Genomic DNA, 27194 nt, shown 5'->3' with positions numbered 1-27194 from the left:
TATTTTTAATTACTCAAGTGTTTATTGACCTTTGTATTGAGACATCATGTGAGATTCAGAAGAAAAGCAAGACAGCAGTTTCCCACTCTCAAAACAACTAAAATCAGATACACTATGCAGACTACAAGACATAAGGACATATACTGAATAACATTTGAGCACAGGAAAGCCTTAGTATGGTGTGAAGCCACAAAGAGACACATCAGTGACTGTGGTAGGGGTGGAGAAAAGCAGTTGAGGACTGCATCCAGGAAGGAGGAAAAAGCACTGAACTTGTGTTTTACCCACCCATATGCCAGTGTTTTATTGTGTACTTTGGGTGTTGAATTTCTTCAGTCTACTCAACTGTAAAATAAAGAGCTCCAGTGGCTCACATCTATACTCCTAGGTACTCCAAGGAGGTTGAGGTCTGAGGATCATGATTCAAAACCAGCCTGGGTAGAGAAGTCCATGAGACTCATCTCCAATTAACCACCAGAAAACCAGAAGTAGAACTGTGATTCAAAGTGGTAGAGCACTAGAAACAGCTCAGGGACAGCACCTAGTCCCTGATTTCAAGCCTCACTACCAACCAAAAAATATAAAAATAAAAGGTGAGATCTAGATGATGTCTAAGGTCTTCTGGCTATAACAATACAAAGCTCTACAGTCAAGTGTAGCAAAATCAGGGAGGTGAAGATATTGTATGTAGGAGTAAAGGACAAGCACAAGGCCACAGACATGTGAAAAAAGTCATGTGTGCAGCAAGGAGGGGACAAGATTCTGAGGGCAGTGAACTTGGGAATGGCAAGGCAGGTAAGGGATGCTAACCAGGTACCAGCATGAAGAAGGAGATACTGTATCTCTTGTGTTCTGACCTATCCCCATGATTCCCCGACTTTACTCTGCATGCTTTATGACTTCAATGAATTTTATTGTAATCCTTTTCCCAGGCCCAAATCCCAAGTAGAGTACAAGAAGGTTATGGTTTCACATGGGTCTCCTTAGATGCGCAGAAGCAGCCCCTTTTTGTAGACCAGGAAGCCCAGAGCTGCTGCTGAAAAAATGGTGGAGAATCCGATCAGCCTTAGCAGGCCTGGCACAGAAGGCAAATGTCTCTCCAGGAAGGTAGTGGTGATAGGCAGTGCAGGGACATCCTAGGTTCAGAGAACATTTATGTTAACATAGGATTTATGAGGATTATTCCAGAAAGTCTGTATTTCCCCTACTTCCCTTACAGAGACCCATTCTCCCCAACCTCTAGGCTATTAAACCTGACATTCCTTCAGTGAAATTGCTCTCCCCTCTTTTCCACTGGGTCCTTTACTTCATCTCAGCCATTTTGCAACCCCCCTTAGTTTGAGATGGCCCCTTAGTTTTACATTGTCCTTTGGTATGTTGTCTCTATTACACTTGAACTTTGGCGGGGGAGGGGGATGGGGGTATGTATCTTCCCCCACCTGTCCTGGAGCCCCAAGAGTGTGTTTCTGACTACAAAGCCAATTGTGGGCACACATCTGTCACAAATATTTGTTGAGAAAATAAATGAAGGTTTTTCCCCAGCCCATAGCTCCATCTCTAGCAGAAGGTGGAGGAGGATGATTTTAGAGTGTCAGGGCTAGTCTCTGGCTGGTGTTCTAACACTTGAGCCACACCTCACTTCTGCTTTTTTGCTGGTTAAGTGTCTCACAGATTTAAGCTAGATTTGAATAAGGAGCCTCAGATCTCAGTCTTCTGAGTAGCTAGTATTACAAGCATAAGCCAACCATGTGTGTCACTTTGATGTTTTAGACTCTTGTCTGCTACAGCAGTTTTTCACTCTGTCTGCTGTGTACCTTTCCTTTTAGCCAGGGGAAATTTCCTGGGCTTTTATTACAAACATGATAAGCATATTGAGAATGGATTTTTAATCTAAATAAGTCCCAAGATTTATTCCATCCCTTTGCCTCACACAGGAGATAATGTAGTTTTCTTTTTCCCTCTAACTACTATTGAGATTCATCAAGTCAGATATTTATTCAACAGACATTCATTGAATATTTTAGGTGTGTGTGTGTGTTACTGAGGATGGGACCCAGGACATCAGACATGTTAAGACTCGGGCATGTTAAGAGAGCACTCTACCACTGAGCAACACCTTCAGACTCTACTGAGTTCAACCAAACCTCTCACCCCTGCCTTCACTCATAGCACCCATTTAAATAGTCATGGGTCAAATCACTTAAGGAAAGGGATGTGGAATTGATACAAATGTATCCTTGCAAAACACTGATTTTGAGGAAAGATGTCTACATTTAAGAAATGTAACCTACCACAGACTCTGGTTCTAGCTGCCAGATTTCATCTTCTGGAATCTTTCCCATGGCATGCAAGATCTGAAACAAAAGAGTATACCTCAGTGAGAAGCAACACAGGTCCTATCTTCTAATTTACTCTTTAAAGAAGGGAGTAAGTGACTGTCTCTTGGGATAACCATCAAAAATAACAAGGTAAAGACCAAGAGTCTACTTGACCTTTAAAAGACTCAAAAAGGTCTTTTAGCTATGGTACAAGAGGTTCTGACTATTGACCTCACTGTAAAGTTTGGAAAACGTGAACATGACTTAATAGGACAGGAGAACAGAGGGATTTCCAAGAGAGATAATCAATTCTGAGTCCTAATGTAAACATGTTTGATCATACAATACAGACCCAAGCTATCTCTCAAGTATAATTTCATGTACTCTTTTATTTTAACCTTAGGTGATACGTCAGATCTTTTTTTTCATTATTGCTGTTGGGTTAAAATGTTCCCTTCACCTCTAAATGCCATTATAATGGTGTCTCCTGGGTCTTTAGCTGAGGGTCCTGGGGAATTGTCATCCAGGATCTCAGATACTGTTAATCTGTTCAGGACCATGAGTAGTATTCTTCCCCAGAGCCCCTAATCTTGGGCCCTACCTCTCGAGCAGCCCTCTCTCCAGCCTCCACAGCTCCCTCCATGTAGCCACTCCAGTGTGTGGCAGTCTCAGTGCCCGCGAAGAAAATCTTGCCCACTGGCTGGCGCAGAACCCTAGGGACAAAAAGCAAAGTCATGCAGCTAGCAACCTGTCCCAAAAGATCCATGGCTAGTCAGTTCCTTCAAGTTCAAAACTTTATGGAGAACTCTGTCAACTGTGGAATAATGATTCACAGAGCTGGCTCCTCCAGCTCGTGTGTGATTTTTGTTTTCCAATAAAAGTGGTAATGTGAATTTAACCAAAGATCATATATTGCTAAATTTTTGCTTTATACTATGATCTGATTGGATATACATTCATATAAAATCATACATTCATGTCTTATACTTTATAAATGGAAATGGATCATTACCAAGTAGCATTTTGAATAGCTATTATAAACCCAAATATCATATGAAATTGTTGCTAACATTAATTCTTCTCTAGCCCTATTCTGTATAAACTAAAAGATGACTAAAATGACAATTAGTTGCATTGCATTTGAAAAAGGACAATCGGCAAAGTTACAGTTCTTTTCGGTTCTAATCAAAAACCAAGTAAAATTAGCCCAACAAAAGCTACAGTCCATTCCAGCCCCAATACTTCATAGATAAAGGACCTGACATTGATGGATTCCAATTATGTATTTGTTTCATCTGAATGAAGTATCAGCTCTGGACATGCTAAGATGTGTGCCCAATTCCCATCTATTTATTCTACTATTCAAATTGTATTTATTCACTTTTCATTGAGCTCTGTTCCCCCCACCTCTCTCTCTCTCTCTCTCTCTCTTTTGTCGGTCATGGGTCTTGAACTCTGGGCCTGAATACTATCCCTGAGCTCTTCAGCTCAAGGCTAGCACTCTACCACCTGAGCCACAGTGCCACTTCCTGTTTTCTGGTGCTTGATTGGAGACAAGAGTCTCACAGACTTTACTGCCTGGACTGGCTTTGAACCGTGATCCTCAGATATCAGCCTTCTGAGTAGCTAGGAGTACAGGCATGAGCCACGAGCACCCAGTTCCCTAATTTCTTAAAGAGGGTGATCTAATAATGATTTCTAAGATTGTTTCCATCTATAACATTTTAAGTTATATTTTTATTATCTTTATACTGTACAAAAAGTTGCCATTCAACAAAGCAGTGTATGAATACAAGGCATCTTGATCAATGGCACCCCGTTTTTGTTCTCCCCAATTCCTCTCAACCTTACCCCTGCTCTCAATTTTCTTAATTTTGTAGTTATGCATTGAGTTTTATGACTGTATTCTTCCCCATTTTTCTACTCCTCACCCCTTGACTCCATACACACCCTATCTTTTGAGCATTCATTTCCTGGTAGTCATTTTTGTTGGACTGTGAGTTAGCCTAAGGATTTACACAGTTTAAATTCGCCACTGAAATGATCATAACTTTTTTTGAAGCAGAGTCTCACTATATAACCCAGGCTGGCCTCAAACTCACAATCTACCTGTCCCAGCCTTCTAAATGCTGGGATTATAGACATGCAACATTACATTTGGCTCTTTATCAGTAATATTGAACAAATTCATGAGTCTTATGGCTTTTTGCCAATAAGTACCCTAAGATTGAGTTTCACTGTATCAAATTGTAACAGTGTCCATTTTTGGGGTGCCAATTATTCATCAAGGTACCTTCATCTTCACCACACCAATTTTGCTCACCATGTTGCTGATAAGACTGTGTGGATATTGTGGACACTGTGATGCACCATCCAGGCCTCTTTAATAATGAAAGACTTATTCCAGGTGCTAGGAAGGTCACTGGAAGATGGCCTTTTGATGTTGGCTCTCTTTACTTTTGCCAATCCTGGGGCTTGAACTCACGGCCTCCTTGGCACCGTCCCTAAGGTTCTTTTGCTCAATGCTAGCACTCTACCACGTGAGCCACAGCACAACGTCTGGCTTTTTTTGCTTATGTGGTACTGAGGAATAGAACTCAGGGCTTCATGCATGGTAAACAAGCACTCTACCACTAAGCCACCTCCCCATCCTGTTGACCCTCTTTGAAGACTGCCCCTCACTGCAGCTAACAACCTCACCAAGATCATACTTCTCTCCCAAGAGCAGGCACCTTCAGTGATAGATCATCATGGATCTATAAAGACCTGACCCCCTAAGCCTTATTTTAAGACCACTCTTTTTTTGCCAGTCCTGGGACTTGAACTCAGGAGCTGACCTTCTTTTGCTCAATGCTAGCACTCTACCACTTGAGCCACAGCGCCACTTCCAGCCTTTTCTGCTTATGTAGTATTGAAGAATCGAACCCAGGGCTTCATGCATCCTAGGCAAGCACTCTACCATATAAGCCACATTCTCAGCCTTTGAGACCACTCTTGAGACCACCATTCTAGTTCCAGGGCTCCTTAGGGAGCCAGATTCAGCCTTTACTGAGACTCTATCACCCTCTTAACGTTTACCTCTGAGCATTCTAACTTCCTTTCCCTCCCTTTCCAAGCTGTTCATCTCAAGGATGATATATCATTTCAGATTCTGCTTACAGGAACCAAATCAGCACCAACGACAATCCTGTTTGCTCCCAGTACAGAGTGCTGTACTTGACATGAAAGTGTCCAACATAGTCCTTGGTAAACAGTTGGCACTAAGCATCTGGGTAAAACAGTGATTGATGTACTCCACATTCAGCATATCTAACACTTGGCAATAGCCCATTAGCTTATCAGGTAGTACACTTTGGCCCCAGAACGTTCTCTTGGATGGTATTTTGCCATCTGCAGTAAGATAAGGAACGTGTTGAGCAAATCCATTATACTTCTTCTGAAAATCAGGTTTTAATGTTTCATCTGGTTTTTTTTGAGAGATGGATGACCACTCCCATTTACACACCCCATTTGCAGTGTACTCCCAAGCTCCTCTCACTCACTGTATATTTCCTGTTTTGTTGATATGGAGTTCTTGGCATTAAATTATTGCTTTGTGGATCACTTTGAATACCTCGGATCATTAACTCAGGCTTGCGATTGTCATGTAATACAATGAACTGGACATTAGTGACTTGCCCTTTGAGGGGGCTATTTGTATAGTATATAATTATACCTCAATTAAGTAGTTAAAAAGTAACACTTGTTCTGACCCTATGTACTTATCATTGCCCACTGTATAGATCTTGTGTTTTCTCATCAGTATGTTAAGGAAAATGAGCTTGTCTACCATGGCAAATTTGGTTGTGGCAGTCAGAATGGAACCTAAGTCTTCTTACAGCCTGGCTAGAATTTTTCTTGCTTTCCCAATGTTATGCCCATACTGGTGTGCCCAGGGCAGCAATGTCTAAGGACATTCTTCTAACAATGGAAGTAACCCCTTTGGTGTCTAAATTGCTCTTCTTAAGCAACCTTTATTGGTTTTAAGGATTGGGGTTCCTTCCTGCAGAGGGATGATGAATGAGAAGCAGTACCAGGGAGCAGATTTATAATAACTCCATTCTCAAGAGTCCTGAAAATCCTGAAAAGCCATAGTGAAATTTGAGATCTCTCTCTCCTCTCTCTCTCTCTCTCTTTGTTTTCCTCCTCCTCTTCTTCTACCTCCTCCTCATCCTCCTCCTTCTTCTTCTCCTCCTCCTCCTCCTTCCTTCCTTCCCCCTTTCTCTCTCTCTCTCTCTTTCTCTCTCTCTTTCTTTCTTTCCTTTCTTCTTTCTTTCCTTTTCTTTTACCATAAACCAGAGAGAAAAGCCAAATCACAAGAACCTATTGAGGGTTTGGATTTTGGATCAAAGTATACATTTACTCTACCTTCCATACTGTGTCATGATCCCAGGTGGGAAATACGTGGTGTAGCAGCCCCCAGAATACTGTTCCTCACACCAGTTCTTCTCCTCATAATGCACTGGCTGCAAAACAAAGGGACAAAAGTCTAAGGGAGAGGCAAAGAAAGATTCCTAGTGAAGAATAAATCATAGTCCAGTATATTTTATAGACTGAGCAGTAAAGTCAGAAAGATTTCACCTAAAATAACCAGCAAAAAGCAGAGCTAGAGGCATGGCTCAAGGAGTAGAATACCAGCTGTGAGCCCTAAACCTCAGTACTTCCCCATTGACTTTAGTATGTATTTCATATAGTGTCATGAACTTTTGCCTAGGCAAGTCTCAGATCCTTATCCTACCTCCAAGGATCTGGGATCTGGGATTATAGGTATGACCCACCACATTCAGCTTGTTGGTTTTTTCCCTCCAGGCTACTGTCAAAAGTTCTAAGAAACTCTGCTGGTTGCTGGACATTATCAACTAGTCTTCCTTTGATCCCTAAGTTTCAAGGAAAGACAAGGCAGAGAAGGGGTTATCCAGGAGGGGAAGATCAGGTCATTCCTGTTTTTACCAGCCGTGGATGGATTGAGTGGTATTTTATGTACAAAAATGAGACATTTATCTTTGATGTGTCTGTGCACACAGTGGTCCTAGGGCTTGAACTCAGGGCATGGACGCTGTCTCTGAGTTTCTTTTGCTCAAAGCTACCACTTACCACTAGACCTACAACTTTACTTCCAACTTTTGGGGGAAGTTAATTGGAGACAATAGTCTCACAGATTTTCCTGCCAAGACTGGTTTCGAACCATAATCCTCAGATCTCAGCTTTCTTCCCAGTAGCTAGGATTACAGCCATGAGGCACCAGTGCCCACCTGAGATTCTCATCTTGGATGCTAGGATCTAGGAATCTCCCATGGATAGCATATGCACCCTCTTTTTTACTCCTTGACAGAACTAGAGGCAGAGTGTCTCAATGTCCAGCTCCAAGTAGAGCTCTGAAATCAAGGGCCAGAGTAGCACCACAGCATGGTACAATGTGACTGACCTGCCCTGGCTCCAGAATAACCAGTGCCTGCCCTGTCAGCAGATGCTATGAGTCTAGCAGCAAAAACCTGAGCATAAGGCCCTGTGTGCACAAACATACCTGTTCCCACCATACCTTCAGGCAACACAAGATCTATCTTCCCACCCAGGAAAAAGTCAAGAAGTGCCTTACCTGCAGAGCTTCTTCTGAGCCTAGAACTTTGGCATAGAGCTCACAAAGCTTCTTTAACCTAGGGGAAAAAAATGAGAAGATTGGAGATGATGGAAAGAAAGGAAAGAAAGAAAAAGTGAAATGTGAAATATACCTATTCCCTTCCAACTCTACTACAAAGTCATAGTAATCAAAACAGCTTGGTACTGGCATAAGAACAGATGTGCAGACCAATAAAATAGAACTGAAGGCCCAGAAATGAAGCCACAGACCTATAGCTACCTGATCTTGGATAAGGGAGCTAAAAACATAGAATGGAAGAAAAGAAGCCTCTTCATTAAATGGTGCTTTCAACATTGGATAAATACCTGTAGAAAACTAAAGCTAGATCCTTATATATCACTCTACACCAGAATTAATAAATGGGCTAAAGACTTAATGAGAGACTTCTCTGAAGAGGAAATAAGAATCACCAATAGACACATGAAGAAATGCTCAACCTCTCTAGCCATAAAAGAAATGCAAATCAAAACAACATTGAGATTCCACCTCACCCCAGTTAGAATGGCTAGAACCAATAAATCTAACAACAACAGATGCTGGAGGGGATGTGGCCAAAAGGGAACCCTACTGCATTGTTGGTGGGAGTGTAAACTTGTTCAACCACTCTGGAAAGCAGTATGGAGGTTCCTCAAAAGACTCAACATAGGGGCTGGGAAGGTGATCAGTTATAGAGCGCTTGCCTTGCATGCATGAGGCCCTGAGTTCGATTCCTCAGCACCACATAAGCAGAAAAAAAAGCCGGAAGTGGTGCTGTGGCTCAAGTGGTAGAGTGCTAGCCTTGAGCTGAAGAGCTGAGGGACAGCGCCCAGGCCCAGAGTTCAGGCCCACGACCGGACCCCCCCCAAAAAAAAGACTCAACATAGAGGTCTGCTATGACCAAGCAATCCCACTTTGGGGCATTTACCCAAATGATCACAAAGAAGGCCATGCTAAAGCTACCAGAACAACTATGTTTATCAAAGCATTATTCACCATAGCTAAGATATGGAACCAACCCAGATGCCCCTCAGTAAATGAATGGATCAAGAAAATGTGATATGTGTGTGTGTGTGTGTGTGTACATATATACACATATATGTATATACCTATATATACCTATATATATATACATATATATACATATATATATACCTATATATACCTATATATACATATATATACATATATACATATATATGTATATACCTATATATACATATATATACATATATATATACATATATATATGTATATATATATACCTATATATACATATATATATATAGGTATATACATATATATACCTATATATATATATGCCTCCATCAGAAAGAATGACACCATCCCATTTGTTATGAAATGGAAAGACTTGGAAGAAATTATATTAAGTGAAGTTAAGCCAGACCCAAAGAAACATAGGTCCCATGGTTTCCCTTATTTGCAATAACTAGTATAAGTCTAGGACAGGAAGAAAAGGTAAAAAACTATATACATATGACCATATATATGATGATGCTAAGCGAATTGAACCCCAAGATAAGAACACAAAGGGTTTGTTGTTTTTAATGTACTTATAATGTAGTATGTGATTTTTTGGTTTCTTTTTTATGTTCTTCCCCCATGGTGTAACTCCTGTTTTTACTGTATTTGATTCCAGTGCCCTGCATCTTGTATATACATTTTTCTAATTTGGGGAGGGGAAGGGAAATAACAAAATTCTGAAATAAGGATACAGGTTGACCTATTGTACCAGTGAGATGTACAAGACATTACATTGAAAACGAACTTTACAATGTCAGGGGTGGGGGGAGGGAGGACTTGGGAAGGAGGGGAGGGAAGGAATGATGGGGGAAAACAAAGGAGGAGGTAACAATGCTCAATAGGAAATGAACTCATTACATTACTCATGAAACTGTAATACTTCTGTACAGTATCTTTACAATAATATAAATATATATATAAAGGAAGAAAGAAAGAAAAGAAAGAGAGAGAGAGAGGGAGGGAGAGAGGGAGGGAGGGAGGAAGGAAGGAAGGAAGGAAAGAAAAAAAGAAAGAAAGAAAGAAAGAAAGAAAGAAAGAAAGAATCAGCTGTGTTGATACAACCCTTCTGAATGATTCTCAGATTTGAGAAACTGTGATATAAATTTCCAAACCCAATAGTTGGACTAAAAAAATGAACAATAAATTTGTAGCTGTAAAGTCTATTTGGGGTATTAGATGATAACAATTATAGTCAAATAAGATGTGTCAATTAGCTGTAATCCTCGCTAATCAGGAGGCTGAGATCTGTGGATCATGGTTCAAAGCCAGCCCAGACAGGATATTCCATGAGACTCTTAACTCCACTTAACCAACAGAAAACCAGAAGTGGTGTTGTGGCTCAAGTGGTAGAGCACTCACCTTGAGCTGAAGAGGTCAGGGACAGAACCCAGGCTAGAGTTCAAGCCCCTCAACTGACCAAAAAAAAAAAGTCAATTACTCAATTAAGGTAAGATTAGACAACTCTATTTCAATAAATATACACTGTTATTTCAAGTCTCTTTTCATAGAATAGTAATACTAAAGGGAATATTGAATATCTATCTATCTATATATTAAAATATAATCTTACTGTTTTATTAAGATGTTATGCAGAGGGTTTACCATTTCACAATTCAGGTAATGTGTGCATTTCTTTTTTTGGACAAAGTTACCCCTTCTTTTGCTTTCCCCCAGATTCTTCCTGCCCACAAGTTTGAATATACACACACACACATATGTACAATAGTACAATATATATGTCTGTGTGTGTGTGTGTGTATATAGAGAGAGTATTACTGTTATTATTAGCATGCTTTAAATCCAGAAACTCAGGAACTCACTCTCCCCTGACCCCATGTATGTGTGTGTGTGTGCGTGCGTGCGTGCGTGTGTGTGTGTGTGTGTGTGTGTGTGTGTGTGTGTGTAATGTTAGTCCAGGGCTTGACCTCATGATCTTGGAATCTTGTTGACCTTGCTTGCTCAACTAGAGTTCTACTATTTGAGTCATGTCTCTAGTCCAGCATTTTACTGATTAATTACAGATGAAGTCTTACAAACTTTCTTTCTGGGATTGCTTTGAACTGAGACTCTCCAGATCTCAGAATTCTCAGAAGCTGGGAGTATAGGCATGAGCTACCACGTCCCAGCTGCAGGAACTCTTTCTATTAAAAAATATTTGAAATAACTGCCTAACAGGTACATGACCATGAGTTCAAACCTCAATACCATCAAAACATGCCTGATTTTTTCTTCTCCTGGCTATAACAACCCCTTTACATAAATGAAATAACTTGACATAGCAGAAGAACAATTAGGCAGAGTTGTGAAATAAAATTTAAATTTAGATATAGAAGCAAACACATAAGGAGATTTTGAATTCTCAAAATTGATCACTTTAAATTACATTCAACAAAAAGGTACTTCATAAAAGAACATATAATTTTTTAGTATAAAAAGCCCATTTGGGGATTGCATGAAGTTGCAGAGCTTCTGCATGGCAAAGGACATAGCTAGCAGATCAATAGAATGCCTACGGATTGGGAGAAAATCTTCCCTAGCCATACAACAGACAAGGGTCTCATATCTGAAATATACTTGGAACTCAAAAAATTAAATCCCCCAACAACAAATCCTCAAAGAAACAACTGCCCAATAAATAAGTGGGATAAAGACTTAAAGAGAAACTTCTCTGAAGAAGAAAGAAGGATGGCCAATAGACACATGAAGAAATGCTCAACCTCTGTAGCCATAAAAGAAATGCAAATCAAAACAACATTGAGATACCACCTCACTCCAGTTAGAATGGCAAAAATCAAGAACTCTAAGAACAACAGATGCTGGAACGGATGTGGACAGAAGAGAACCTTACTTCATTGTTGGTGGGAGTGTAAACTTGTTCAACCACTTTGGAAAGTAGCATGGAGGTTCCTCAAAAGACTCCACATAGAGCCAAATGTTTACAAATAAGACCACACTAAAGCTACCAGCACAACTATGTTTATTGCAGCATTATTTACCATAGCTAAGATATGGAACTAACCCAGATGCTCCTCAGTAGATGAATGGATCAAGAAAATGTGGCATATATACACAATGGAATTCTATGCCTCCATCAGAAGGAATGACATTGCCCCATTTGTTAGGAAATGGAAAGATTTGGACAAAATGCTATTAAGTGAAGTAAGCCAGGCCCAAAGAAACATAGGTCCCATGGTCTCCCTTATCTGCAATATCTAGTATGAGTCAAGCAGAAAAGGTCAGATAAGGTGATGTTAGGAAAATGAACCCTACCATATGTATTTAAATGTTTTTTTCTTTCATGAATGTGTTTCTAACACATTTATAAGATTATTTCTTTGTTGCTTTGTATGTCCCTCCCCCACAGTATAACCCCTGCTTTCACTGTATTTGATGTCGATATAATTTGTGGAGGGGAAGGAGGAAAACAAGTCGTTTAAATAAGGATACAGGTGGACCCATTGCAACAATGAGAAGTACAAGTTGTCATGTCGAAAACAAACTTTACAACTTTGGTGGTTGGGGGGGGGGAGGCTGGGAAGGGATGGGAAGGGTAAACAAAAGAGGAGGCTACAATGCTTGATAAGAAATGTACTCAATCTTGCCCATGTAATTGTAACCCCTCTGCACAGTATTTTCACAATAAAAAATTTAAAAAAAGATGGGAAATAAATGTAAATATTGGGAAAAAAAGAGCCCATTTGCTCTAGGCACTGGAGATCCAGCAATGGACCAAGCATTTGAGGACCAAGCATTCCTAACCTTTGTGATTTTTTTTATCTTAGCAAAACATCTTTAGCTGTGTGTTCTGAGCAAATGTTCATATTCCAGGCCCCATGTGGTGGTGGCAGTGGTCAAGGAAGATCATATCTGATAGAAGGGAGGACATATACCATAACACCCTTTAGGGCTCTTAGTTGATAAGGATTCAGTAGTGATGTGGAAATATAGAACTTGCAGTTTAAATTAATACTAATTGCCAGAAGAGATTGTCACTTCTATAGAAATCAGTCCTTCTGCAACTATAATCTCTAATTGCTATGCCTCACCCATGTGCTGCTCACTGACTCAGTAATTTGTTTACCTGCTTATCTCCTGCACAAGTCAGTTTTTACTGTCTGGGGTAAATCCATTTCCACAGTCTCTGCATTCTTAACATGGTATCATTTGTACAATAAACTCAATAAATATTAACAAATACTTGGTTGCTCAGTTATCAGCCCTGCACCTTTATAGGAGACTCATAATTAATTTAACAGACATAGTATGCGCAGTGCATGTGTTTGCAGGCATTTGGCAAGCTCAGAACTAAACAAAATTGTGAGACAAGCAAGTAGGCTAAGAAGAAAGGAAGAAAGCAAGGAAGGAAGGAGAAAGGAAGGAAGGTAGGAGGTATGGAATAAAGGAAGGTAGGAAGGAAGGAGGGATGGAGGGTGAGAGGGATAGAAGGAGGGAGAAAGGAAAGAAGAGGAGGGAGGAAGGAAAAAAGAAACAGAAAAGAAGGGGGAGGAGGAAGTAAGAGAACAAAGGAAGGTAGGAAAGGAAGGAAGGAAGGAAGGAGAGAAGGAAGGAGAATGGGGTAGATAGAAGGAGGGAGGGAGTGAAGGAAGGAAGAAATGAAGGAAAAGGAGGGAAGGAGAGAAGGAAGGAAGGAATAAAGAAAGGAGGGAAGGGGAAGGAGGGAGGGAGGAAAGGAAGAAAGGAAGGAAAAGGAGGGAAGGACAGAAGGAAGGAATAAAGAAAGGAGGAAGGGAGGAAGGAGAGGGGGAGGGAGGGAAGGAAGGAAGGAAGGAAGGAAATGAGGGAGAGAAGGGGAGAGGGAAGGGAGAGGAAGCACTTTTTGGTTACCTTTCTTCCTTGGTTAAGCGGGCCAGTTTTCGGGCTTTGTGAGCAAGGATAAATCTAAAACACACAAAAGAGAAAAGGGGGAGAAATTAATGTTTTCTTTTCATCCTGCTCTCATTTCTATAGCTACTCAGCTGCCCAGTGTACAATGTTAAAAATTAGCCAGAAGAAGTAATTTCTACATTAGCTTATTATTTTTTTGTCGGTTGTGGGAGCTGAACTATGGGCCTGGGCAGTGTCCCTCAGCTCTTCTGCTCAAGGCTAGCACTCTACCACTTGAGCCACAGCTCCACTTCCTGCTTTTTCTGCATATGTGGGGCTGAGGAATCAAACCCAGAGCCTCATGCATGCGAGGCAAGCAATCTACAACTAAACCATCTTCCCATCCTCCACTTTTACCATTTCCATGTTGCCCTCCTGACACTGAAGAACACCTCTGGCTTTGGGGACTCAGGGGACTGTTTACTATAGGCCTAGCTATGATTCCTGTTGTGATAACAACATGACTTAGTCTCTTGCCCTCATCAGGCTGGTAGCTGATATAAAGGAGCCCTGGGTCTCATGGCCAGGGAAGGCTGCATCTGAGCTCCCATTCCATTTGGTCCTTTCTCATTGGATCTGCCTTCTCTGGGCATCTCCTGAGCTTCCATCTTCTCATTTCTGATGATTTTCTAGCCCCATGATGTTTTTCAACTTCCTGTTGTTTTCTTGGTTTATTTTTTAATTTAAAAAATTGCCTGTAATGGATGGGGCTTGAACTCAGGGCCTTGGCACCATCCCTGAGCTTTTGTCACTCAAGGTTGGCACTTTACCACTTGAGACACACCTCTACTTCTAGATTTTTGCTGGTAAGTTGGAAATAAGTCTTACAGAATTTCCTGGGTAGGCTGGATTTGAACCAAGATCCTCAGATCTGTCTCCTAAGTAGCTAAGATTACAGATGTAAGCCCCTGGTGCCTAGCCTCTTGGTTTATTATGAGATAAACACACACATGTCCTAGTGATCATCTTAGTTTTAGCTTCTCCAGCATCTTTTGGGGTCAGTACTGGCCCTCAAGACATCCTCCATCTGTTCAGTTCTTTCCTGCCAAGGTGTGGATAAAGCTGGACTTGGTTTCTTCCTGTGAATCTTAGAAAATATCAGTATTGCACATAAATCATTCTTTCTATGATTTGGAATATTTATCCCTACTAAAACTCATGATGCAATTCAATTCCCAATGGTGGTATTGAGAGGTGGGGGGACCTTTAAGAGACATATAGGGTTTGGAGGGATCTGTCCATGTGGAAGGATTAATATACTTAAAGCAACTGTGGAGTGGCTCTTGCTAGTATGGGTTGTTACAGAGCTGGTTTGGCTTCCTCTAGTTGCTCTCTTTTGTCCTCTCTTGCACATGATCACTTCTATTTTTCCACTATGCATGAAACAGCATGAGGCCCTGACCAGAAGCCAAGAAGATACTGGCATCATGAACTTAGACTTACAAAATTGTGAGCTACAATTAACCTCTTTTCTTTATTAGTCTCAGGTACTATATTACAGCAACACAAAAAGACTAAGACAACACTGATAGCCACATTACCTCTACAAGAAACTCTCTTAGGAAAACAACCTAAGAAAGTTCTTAGTATTGTGTTTCACCAAAGGAGGGTTCATCAAAATATACCTGCCCTAGAAATAAATATCAAGAAAAAACTGAAACAATTTTTTTTAATTTTAGGGAATTCTACTTGTTCTCTAGATAAAGACATTGAGAAAAAGAAGCAATAAGAATGTTTCTTTGCTGTGATAAATATAGTTGTGCTGGTAGTTTTAGTATGGTCTTGTTTGTGATCATTCGGGTAAATGCCCAAAAGTGGGATTGCTAGGGCATAGGGAAGCTCTATGTGGAGTATTTTGAGGAACCTCTATGCTACTTTCCAAAGTGGTTGAACAAGTTTACACTCCCACCAACAAAGCAGTGGGGTTCCCTTCTGTCCACATCCCCTCCAGCATCTGTTGTTATTAGAGTTCTAGATTCTAGCCATTCTAACTGCGGTGAGGTGGGATCTCAATGTTGTTTGGATTTGCATTTCTTTTATGGCTAGAGAGGTTGAGCATTTCTTCATGTGTCTGTTGGCTACTCTTATTTCCTCTTCAGAGAAGTTTCTCTTTAAATCTTTAGCCCACTTATTTATTGGGCAGTAGTTTCTTTGAGGATTTGTTGTTGGGGGATTTATTATTTACCATACCTAAGATATGGAACCAACCCAGATGCCCCTCAGTAGATGAATGGATCAAGAAAATGTGGTACATATATACAATGGAATTCTATGCCTCCATCAGAAAGAATGGCATTGCCCGATTTGTTAGGAAATGGAAAGACTTGAACAAAATTCTATTAAGTGAAGTAAGCCAGGCCCAAAGAAACATAAGTCCCATGGTTTCCCTTATTTGCAATAACTAGTATATGTCTAGGACAAGCAGAAAAGGTCAGATAAGATGATGTTAAGTCAAGTGATTTTTTCTTTCTTGCTATTGTTTCTAACATATTTATAAGGTACCATGTGATTTTTTTTGTTGCTTTGTATGTCCCTCCCCTATTGTATAACCCTTATTTTCACTGTATTTGATGTTTGCATAATTTGGGGAAGGGAGGGGAAAATTATTTAAATAGGGATACAGGTTGGTCCATTGCAACAATGAGATGTACAAGATGCTATGTCAAAAAACGAACTTTACAATTTAGGCGGGGGGCAGGGAGGAGTGTAGTCGAGGAGGTGGGAGGGATTGGATGGTAGGAGAAAAACAAAGGAGGAGGCAACAATGCTTGATAAGAAATGTACTCATTAGCAGAAGGGTTTGAGAAGTATTCCCTTCTAATGTTCTGAATCTTGTTTGTTTCTTTGGTGATGTTTCCATTCTCAGCTCTGAGTTTATTTATTTGGGTGGGTTCTCTTCTTTTTCTGGTAAGATTTGCTAAGGATCTGTCAATTTTGTTAATTTTTTTGAAGAACCAACTCTTTGTTTTGTTGATTCTTTCTATGGTTCTTTTTTTGTGTGAGGGAGTCCGGTCATGGGCTTGAACTCTGGGCCTGGGCGCTATCCCTCAGCTCTTCAGCTCAAGGCTAGCACTCTACCACTTGAGCCACAGCACCACTTCCGGCTTTTTTCTTTTTGCTTATGTCGGGCTGAGGAATCTAACCCAGGGCCTCGCATGCAAGGCAAGCGCTCTACCACTGAGCCACCTTCCCAGCCTCTATGGTTCTTTTGAATTCTAATTAGTTTAATTCTGATTTCATTTTAATTATTTCTTTCTGTCTACTGGATTGGGGTTTATCTTCCTGCTCTTTTTCAAGGAGATTCAGCCAGGCCCAAAGAAACATAGGTCCCATGGTTTCACTCATTTGCAACAACTAGTATACATCTGAGACAAGCAGAAATGGTCAGACAAGTTGATGTTAAGTGAAATGAACCCCAAGATAAGGACTCAAATGGCTTTTCTTTTTTGCTATTGTTTCTAACATATTTATAAGGTGATTTCTTTGTTGTTTTATATGTCCCTCCCCCACGGTATAACCCCTACTTTCACTGTATTTGATGTTGGTATAATTTGTGGAGGGGAAGGTTATAAACAAATTGTTTAAATAGGGATACAGGTGGACCCATTGCAACAATGAGATGTACAAGATGTTATGTTGAAAAACGAACTTTACAACTTTGGTGCAGGAGGGGGGTGTGGCAGGGGGATGGGAGGGAGTGGTAAGGGATGGTAAGGGGAAACAAAGGAGGAGGCAATAATGCTTGATAAGAAATGTACTTATTACCTTGCTTATGTAATTGTAACTCCTCTGAATGGTATTTTCTCAATCAAATAAAAAGGTTTCTTTGGCTGGATCTGGAAAGGACTATCACTGAATAAATTTATTTCACAAAGTTTGGGATGAAGTTACCAATGTTTCAGTATCTTGCCAACCATGAATACAGTCATTACGTCTTACCCCATTATAGCAGCACAGCTTCCATCAGGTTTGGTATCATCCAGGGTGTAGGCAATTGGTGCATCCTCTCCTTCGATGACCATGGTTCCACAGAAATCTTGGAGAAGGTTAAAATGGAGAAGTTTGTTTATCATCCTATCCCACTATCCTTGCAATGAAGCACTGTTTTCAATTGGAGAATCTCAAAGATTAATATAGAATGCCATCAAATATTATATTCTAAACTTATGATAGCAAACCAAAGGGATATTAAGAAGATTGATTAGCCAATGTTTGTGGGGGGTGTGAGGGGGGAATCAAACCACATGAGCCCTTCTTTACCAGTTATAGGACCATGTGATACTGTCAATTTCAGTTAATGAAATCTATTTTTCCTTGCTGTTAATACTTGTATCCCATATTTCTTTATTCACAAGAAATCAGAATAAAAGAGATAATGTAACCTGGGCTTTGGTGGCTCAGGCTTGTAATTCTAGCTACTCAGGAGGTTGAGATCCAGATGATGGAAGTTCAAAGACAGCATGGGCAAAAAAGTCTGAGATTCCATTTCTAACTAATCAGCAAAAACTCAGGCTGGAAGCTTGAGTACCAACTGCAAGTGAAAAAGCCAAGTAATAGGCCCTGAATTTAAGCCTTAAATAATTTAAGCCTTAAGTAAGAGCATGATAAGTAAATAAGTAAACAACAAAATAATGTTCAGTGGGAATACTCATCCATTCTGCAAAATATAAAGTACTAGATGTTTGTGTTTTATGAAAATCCAGTTATACTGTTTAAATAAATTTTACAAACAGGATCTCAATATGTTGTCCCAAACTCCTGGCTGAAGTGACCTTGCTTCAACTTCCCCATAGCTGAGAGTACAAATGTACACTAATTACACCTGACTCTTGTTTTATTTAAAATATTTTTGACTGTCTGAAAATAGGGCAGAAAGAACATGGATAACCAAAATCCATAGAGTCTCAAACCCACAACTCAAACATGATCTCTTAAGAATATTTCCTCTCAAGAATAATTAGGATGCATTTGGGGCATTTACCCAAATGATCACAAACAAGACCATACTAAAGCTTCCAGCACAACTATGTTTATTGCAGCATTATTTACTATAGCTAAGATATGGAGCCAACCCAGATGCCCCTCAGTAGATGAATGGATCAAGAAAATCTGGTATATATACAGAATGGAATTCTATGCCTCCATCAGAAAGAATGATATTGCCCCATTTGTTAGGAAATGGAAAGACTTGGAAAAAATTACATTAAGTGAAGTAAGCCAGGCCCAAAGAAACATAGGTCCCATGGTTGCCCTCATTTGCAAAAACTAGTATATGTCTGAGACAAGCAGAAAAGGTCAAATAAGTTGATATTAGGTGAAATGAACCCCAAGATAGGGACTCACACATTTTTTTCTTTCTCGCTATTGTTTCTAACATATTTATAAGATGATTTCTTTGTTGCTTTGTATGCCCCTACCCCACGGTATAACCCCTGTTTTCACTGTATTTGATGTTGGTATAATTTGTGGAGGGGAAGGAAAAAACAAATTGTTTAAATAGGGATATAGGTGGACCCATTGCAACAATGAAATGTACAAGACATTATGTTGAAAAATGAACTTTACAACTTTGGTACAGGGGGGGCAGGGGGGAAGAAGAAGGGAGTGGGGGTGGGGGTGGGGAGATGGGAAGGGATGGTAAGGGGAAACAAAGGAGGAGGCAACAATGCTTGATAAGAAATGTACTCATTATCTTGCCCATGTAACTGTAACCTCTCTGTACGGTATTTTCACAATAAAAAAAGGATAGCAACAAAGAAAAAAAGAATAATTAGGATGCAGATAAAAGGAGAGGAAAGGTGAGCAAAAGCAATCATAATAGTCAGTGTACATATATGAAAGTGGAATGAAGTAACTTAATGGGATGGGTAGGCTTGGGGCAGATGGAGGGAAAATGATAAAAGGGGTGACATGGCTCAGGATGCACTATATTCACAAATTGATAGGCTGAATTGAATCCCTTTTGTATAACGACTTAAATATAAAAAATTAAGGACTGAGAAATTGGCTTAGTGGTAGAGTGCTTCCTCACATGCATGAAGCCCTGGGTTTGATTCCTCAGCACCACATAAGCAGGGGGGAAAAAGCCAGAAGTGGCACTGTGGTTCAAGTGGTAGAGTGCTAGCCTTGAGCTGAAGAGCTGAGGGACAGCGCCCAGGCCCAGAGTTCAGGCCCACAACCAGACCCAAAAAACAAAAAGTGCTTTCCCCTTCCCTCTCTTGAAGAAAATGCAGTTGTCCCCAACATCTGCAAGTTCTGCACGTGTAGATTCAAAACAACTGTGAGTTGAAAATACTTGTCAAGAGGAAGACTGAGATTAAGACACATAAATGGTGGACCAAATGGTGAACAAATGCAGCAATGATACTCACTAGACACTATGTTGAAAATGAACTCTACAACTTGTGGGGAAGGAGGAGTCTGGAGGGAACAACTGGGAGAAAACAAGGGAGGGAATGACACTGTTCAAAAAGAAATGTCATCATTACTCGACTTATGTAACTGTAACTCCTCTGTACATCACTTTTATAATATTTTTTTAGAAAGAGAAAGATTGAATACCCAATGTTTGTGAAGGACATGTGTTCCAAACATGTCCAGCCCATTTGCTAGTTGTGGTTCCTTAAAGAGCACAGGAACAGCTATTGCCACAGCATTGACAGTGCATTAGCAGATATTCTGTCATCTAGAAATGATCTAAAGTGTATGAGGTGATGTAGATAGGATTTATGCAAATGCTATACTATTTTATCTAAGGCACTTGAGCATCCAGGTTATTTGTTTTCCATGGGGGTCCTGGAACCAATTCAACACCTCCATGGCTATGGGGGGGGCGTGCTTTTATCTGTGATTTCACCAAGACTGTAACAGAGAAAGGGTTGAAAATGTCAAGCTAGAATGTAAAATGCTCTAATAATATCCTGCTGCAGTACACACCTCCTTTTGTTCCACTTTTACTTGCAAATGTAAGGTTGTTTAAACAAAATTGTGGTGGAAGATTCTGGAACAAATGTTATGGAGCAAAGCTAATAAGATGATCTCAAAATTGGAAAAACTTTGGAGGCACACAGCTCCCCATCTTTTGTGTGTACTTGTGTATGAGCAGACACATCAGAGGCTTAAATCACCCATATGGCTTCTCCCATATCCCTCCTCAGCATGCTCCTGAAAGAATCAATGCCCCAGCCACCTACTCACCACAGAGACACTTGCATGCCTCTCAGGTGAGAAGAGACTAAAGAAGAAATGTGTCATGTCTGTTAAACAAAGAAGCAAACAACAAACGAACAACATATAGAACCTATGCCAGGCACTGGTGGTTCACACCTGTGATCCTAGCTACTCAAAAGGCTGAGATTTGAGGATCCTGGTTCAAAGGTAGCTAGGACAGGAAAGTCCATGACACTCTTATCTCCAATTAACTACTAAAAAGCTGGAAGTGGAACTGTGGCTCAATGGTAGAGCCATTAGTCTTAAGCAAAAATGCTCAGGGATAATGCCCAGGCCCTTAGTTCAAGTTCTAGCTAACACTGGCAGAAAAACAAGGTCAGGAATCACTTATTCTAAGCAGACGAGGAAAAGAAGAGACCAACAGGACAAGGGGAGAAGGGTGGGCTCATGCTGATTATGGAAGGCTCCATTGGCAGGATATGGAATGAGCCTCAGATGCCAGGTGGGCAGGGTGGAGGTACCATTTTCCGATAGAGGCCCCCTAGAGACGCTTCTTTCCCAGAGCAATGGTGGTCTCAGCCATGTAGATGCACTTGGAGAAACAGATTTAAAAAATGCCATAGCCAAGTCAGATGGGACCTTGCATCATTCTTGGAATTTCTATTGTGTCACTTAAGAGGTAAAGGCAAAGATAAAAGTAGATACAAGCAAGCAACCAGAAGGAACAAAAAAGACAATGATCATCAAGTAGGGAAACCTCCCAATAAGCACTAAGGAACATCATGTGAGAGAACAGAAAAGATATTGTAGCTGTGGAAATTGATGAAGAGGGAGATTCAGAATAAAAGAATTTAACAGGAGCTTTCTATGCGTAGTGTGTGGAAGAACAGTTGAGGGTAACTAAAGACAAAATAAGTAAAATATGAGAAATTGTCCCACCAAATATGAAAATATACAATATAGCTGTAATGACTAAAATAGTGTATAACTGCATAATATAAATCTATAGCTGGGCAGCGGTGGCTGTAATTGAGCTACACAGGAGGCTGAGATCTGAGGATTGTTGTTTGAAACTAGCCTAGGCAGGAAAGTCTATGAGATACTCATCTCCAATAAACTACCAAAAAGCCAAAAAATGGAGGTGTGGCTCAAGTGGTAGAGCCCTAGCCTTAAGAAAAAAAAGAAGCAGCTCAGGAAAAATAACAAAGCCTGGAGTTCAAGCCCCAGAATCAGCATGGCAAAAAATAATGCCTTTACAGCAGGGTGTGTACACCAAAATTGTATGTTCAAACAACAGGAAAAATGATAGAAATTTTTAGATTTTAATTTCAGCTTTTCAAAAAATCTGTTTGGCATGGTGGCTCATGCTATCTCAGGAGCCTGTGATTGGGAAGATTGCAGTTCAAGGCCAACCTGAGAAAAAGTTCATGATACCCCTTCTCAACCAATAGCTGGGTATAGTGGCATGCACCTGTTATCACAACTATGAGAAGCTGAGATCAGAAGGATCATAGTGCCAGGCCAGCCCAGGTAAAAATATTCACTATATTTCATCTATTTTCATGTGGATGTGCCAGTAGTAAGGCTTGAAACTTGGTCCTCAAGCTCATGCTCAGCTTTTTTCACTCACTATCTCTTGAGCCATGCCTCTACCTCCAGCTTTTTGATGGTTAATTGGAGATACGGGTCTCATGAATTTGTTTGCCAAGGCTGGTTTCAAACCTCAGGCCTCAGATCTCAGTCTCCCGAATACCTAGGATTATAGGAATGTACCATCAATGCCCAGCTACTATACTCTTATCTTGATGGGAGAAGCTGTTTGGTGGTGTGCATCTGTCATTGCTGGGTCAATATTCAGGCATATGGCTGGGCAAAAAGTGAGATCCAATCTCAAAGTAACCAGAATAAAGTGCTGGAAGCATAGTTCAACAATAGAGTACCTGTCTAACAAGCATGGAAGTCTAAATTCAAACTCCAGTACTGTCAAAATAAAAGTCTGCTTTGTATGTTTTATAGTTATAAAAATACATTTTTTCAGAAGTATGAAGAACAGAATGAAAAATCCTATGTATATATGCATATATACATATACATGTAAATATGTATATATGTGTACATATATACATATACATATGTATATATACACATATATGTATGTATATATATATATATATATATGATAATTTAGTTGGAAGAGAAAAACAGCTGAAACATATACAGATTCTTTTGGCAGTGCTGAGGCTTGAACTCAGAGCCTGACACTTGCTAGCCAGGCACTTTATCCCTTGAGCCACATCCTCCTATAACCTGTGCTATCGGATGTTGCTTCTATTAGCCCCACTCAGCCACCTACATTTACATTTAAAGCAGTTAACATGAAATGAAGTGAAAAAAAAATCGGTCCCTTGGTGTCACTAGCTGTATTGCAAATGTTCAGTAGACACATGTAGCCAGAGTTCAGTAGACACATGTAGCCAGAGACTAAAGTATTAAGCAGAAGTGATCTTCAACATCACTGCAGAATCCAGTACTTCTAGTGGGTATTCATTCCTGTGTGCTCACTGACCTGGAATAGTAGGACACCTGATGACTATATATGGATAAAGAAATGAATCTTATTTAGCATAGTAGAATTCTGACACTAACAGGAGGCACTCTAGAAATTCCCAGAATCATCATTGTGTGTTTGTGTGTGTGCATGTGTGTGTGTGCACATTTGGCAAGTATACGATCACTGAACCACACCTCCAACCTAAATCCTCATCTTTGTAAATGGCTTTAAGTAATGCATGCTTTTGAAACAAGTATTTGAAAATGTAATCACCTATTCTCACAGGATTTGGTGAGAGGATTAAATAAGCTTTCTAGTGAATTATTAAAAATAATAGTTGGGCATATTCCAAGGTAAGTTAATTCTGTGCTTTGAACAGTCTTGTTCTTGCTAAGCAGTTGCTCTACCACTGATCCAAGCTCTCAGCTCTTTTTCTTTTAGTTTGTTTTCAGGGAGGATATTGTACTTTTGTGCAGGTTGACCTCCTACCGTCACTGTCTTTGGAGCTAAGATTATAGATGTATATCACTATACCTAGCCTCTAATATACTTGATTTGTTAGAAATATAGTTAAAACCTAGACCAAACATTTTATATCCAGAATTCTAAATAGAAATAGCTCCAAACGAATAGACGTTTGGACCTTCTTTTGACAGTCTTTGTATCAGAAAACTACTTACCTTTTTTCTTCCAGAAGGGATCTTTATAATAAACCATGCATTTGATGACAGAACCCAAAGGCACCCGAGTGATCAGCTGATTTCTCATCATTGGCAGAGGAGGATTGAAGTGGATCTTCATGCCCAGAATGGGAGGAATAGCACTAATTACATAGTTAGCCTGAAAGAAAAGCAGTGTGGTTGAAAGTCATTGGTCTGCTGTTTTACTTTTTCCTAATGATTCTCTTTCTCTCTCTGGAAAGCAGCATGGGGGTTCCTCAAAAAACTAAACACAGAACTCCCCTAGGATGCACCAATCCCACACCTGGGCATTTACCCAAATCACAACAAACCAGCCTGTACTAATGCCACCAGCACAACCATGTTCATCACAGCATTATTTAACATAGATAAAATATGGAATCAACCCAGATGTCTCTCAGAAGAGGAATGGATCAAGAAAATGTCATACATATCCACAATGGAATTCTATACTTCCATCAGAAAGAATGACATTGACCCATTTCTGAGGAAATGGACAGACCTGGAAAAAATTGTATTAAGTGATGTAAAGCCAGACCCAAAGAAATATAGGCTGCATGTTTTCCCTCATTTGTAATAACTAAACCATGTCTATAAACCTACAAATTAATCCAATGGATAGCAAAAGACAAATAATTAAACTGGGACATGATTAATAAAACATAACTCTAAGCATCACACAGGAAGAACAAAGGAGGATATTCTTAGGAGAGGATCACAATGGCTCCATAGCTATGTGCATATGACCATATAAAATGATGCTTATTGAAATGAACTCCAAGAAATGGAAACAAGAGGTTTTTTCATTGTATTGTTTGCAGTTATCTTGTTTTTCTTTCTTTTTTTTCCTTTGGTTTATTTCCTGTTGCCACTATTTTTTTATTTCTGTGCCCTTTGTCTTGTATGTAAGATTATCTGATTTGGGGAAGGGAAGGGGAATCACAGAAATGGTGGTACAAAGGGTAAACCAGTGCAACAGTGAAATGCACTAGACATTATATTGGAAGTGAACTTACAACTTGAGGGGGAAGGTACACAGGGGAGGGGAAATGAGAGAAAATGAGGGAGGGGTAACACTGTGCAAAAAGAAATGTACTTATTGCCTTTGTTTATGTAACTGTAACCCCTCTGTAAATCACCTTTACAATAAAATTTAAATTACAAAAGCCAGGAGGATCCCATTAAAACCTAAAGAAACCTTATTGTTTGTTTCCTAGTTTAAAACCTCCATTAACATCCCATCATGCTTGAAGTCAAAGCCAAATTCCTCAAAAAGTCATACATGTTATAGACTTCAGTTACCTCTGATTCTAACTCCTCTTTCTTTTCCTCACACTGAGTATTTGATTATGGCCTCTCTCCTGTAATGGAGGACAGAGAGTGGCATCTTTTTGTTTGTTTGTTTGTTTTTTTCCACTGCTATTTATCCAACCCTTAGAATAATTCCAGATATGTGGGAGGTGCTTGACATTTCTCAAATACGTATTTCCTTTAGGTTTTTAACTATATAAGAAGAGCCTAATATATTATGGTAATTGACCTTCTCCCAAGTATCCTCAGACTTTTTTTCTTTCTTTCAGACACAGGTAACTTTGGCAAAGATCTATAAGTTCTGGAATATTCTTGTCTGTACATAAGCTTTGGTTACCTATGGGAGTCTGGTTTCTTCCTCCAGTTTAAGGGTATTGCTTACCTCATACACTTCATGGTTTAGAGTCTCCACAATGACTTTCTCTCCTGTCTGGTCAATGCGGATCACTGGTCTTTCTAGCTTCACTCGGTCCCCAAGGAGGTCCATTATTCGCTCACTTACTTGACCAGATCCACCCACAAATTTCCTCTCCTGTAAATAAAACAAGGATTCAGAGGTGGATGGGGAATACACAGATGGTCATTAGTCACCCATTCCTATATTATATATCTCAGAGAAAAGATAAGCCATTTTACTGTTGGGTCTCTTATCTTTCAGCAGTCTTCTAGTGACAAAATTAATAGGTTTTCTGAGTTAGGGAAGGGGAACAACAAAATGGTGAGCCAAAGGACAAAGGGCGAACCAATGCAACTGTAATACTCACAAGACATTATGTTATAAATGAACTATACAACTTGGTGAAGGAGAATGGGGTAGGGGAGGAAAAGTACCAGAAAAATGAGGGATGAGGTAACAAGTTCAACAACAAATGTACTCACTACAATACATATGTAACTGTAACCCCTCTGTATATCACCTTGACAATAAAATTAAAATTTTAAAAATTAGTAGGTTTTCTAAGTCATCTTTACAATGAGATTCTTGCAGGTTCCAAGGCTCCAACCTCTGCTGGACATCCTCAGAATGACCTTATCCCTCACCTAGATTGTTATCACCCTGCTCTGAGTTCTATTCTTTCATTAAGATGCTAGCCTGGGGACACACTATCTGGAGTTGGAGCTTGGCCATCACTTGGCTGAGCAAACCTAAAGCTTGCCAGATGACTCCAGCTCAGAATCACCTTGCCTCAGTGCCACATCTTGCCCCAGGGTAGCCTCATCTCTACTGCAGGCTGCTCAGCATACACTGCTGTTCTAATGACTGAGGTCATTTCATCTTGGTGTAACCACATACTCCCAAAGCTTCCAAATGTTCTACCTGGCTATGTTCACCTTTGAACTGACTGCCTCCTTCCCCTTGATTTCCAGATCCATTAATTTAAAAGACTATTTAAAATATTATTTCAAATAGGTTTGGGGTAAAGAAGAAAAGGAAGAGGTAGAGGTAGAGGAAGAGGAAGAAAAGGAAGAGGAAGAAGAAGGAGAGAAAGGAGAAGAAGAAGAAGAAGAAGAAGAAGAAGAAGAAGAAGAAGAAGAAGAAGAAGAAGAAGAAGAAGAAGAAG

The 27194-nt window shown here is 40.0% G+C and overlaps 1 protein-coding gene across 1 annotated transcript in view; it reads right to left on the bottom strand.

Moving 5' to 3' along the window:
- Positions 1-535: 535 nt before the first annotated feature.
- Maob (monoamine oxidase B) overlaps positions 536-27194 on the bottom strand; it is a 106205-nt gene continuing 79546 nt past the window's right edge. Inside the window, exons 7-15 of the mRNA XM_013030861.1 lie at positions 26015-26164; positions 24301-24460; positions 17839-17935; positions 13861-13914; positions 7954-8011; positions 6726-6823; positions 2920-3031; positions 2292-2354; positions 536-1136 (exon numbers count right to left, since the gene is read on the bottom strand). Coding sequence (XP_012886315.1) covers positions 984-1136; positions 2292-2354; positions 2920-3031; positions 6726-6823; positions 7954-8011; positions 13861-13914; positions 17839-17935; positions 24301-24460; positions 26015-26164 — 945 coding nt within the window. The 3' untranslated portion in view covers positions 536-983. The remainder of the gene's footprint in view (positions 1137-2291; positions 2355-2919; positions 3032-6725; positions 6824-7953; positions 8012-13860; positions 13915-17838; positions 17936-24300; positions 24461-26014; positions 26165-27194) is intronic.

The sequence above is a fragment of the Dipodomys ordii genome, unplaced genomic scaffold, assembly GCF_000151885.1.
Source record: "Dipodomys ordii isolate 6190 unplaced genomic scaffold, Dord_2.0 Scaffold134, whole genome shotgun sequence".
NCBI lineage: Eukaryota > Metazoa > Chordata > Mammalia > Rodentia > Heteromyidae > Dipodomys > Dipodomys ordii.
The sequence above is the reverse complement of the archived record's forward strand: the minus strand, read 5'-3'. Positions and strand labels throughout refer to the sequence as shown.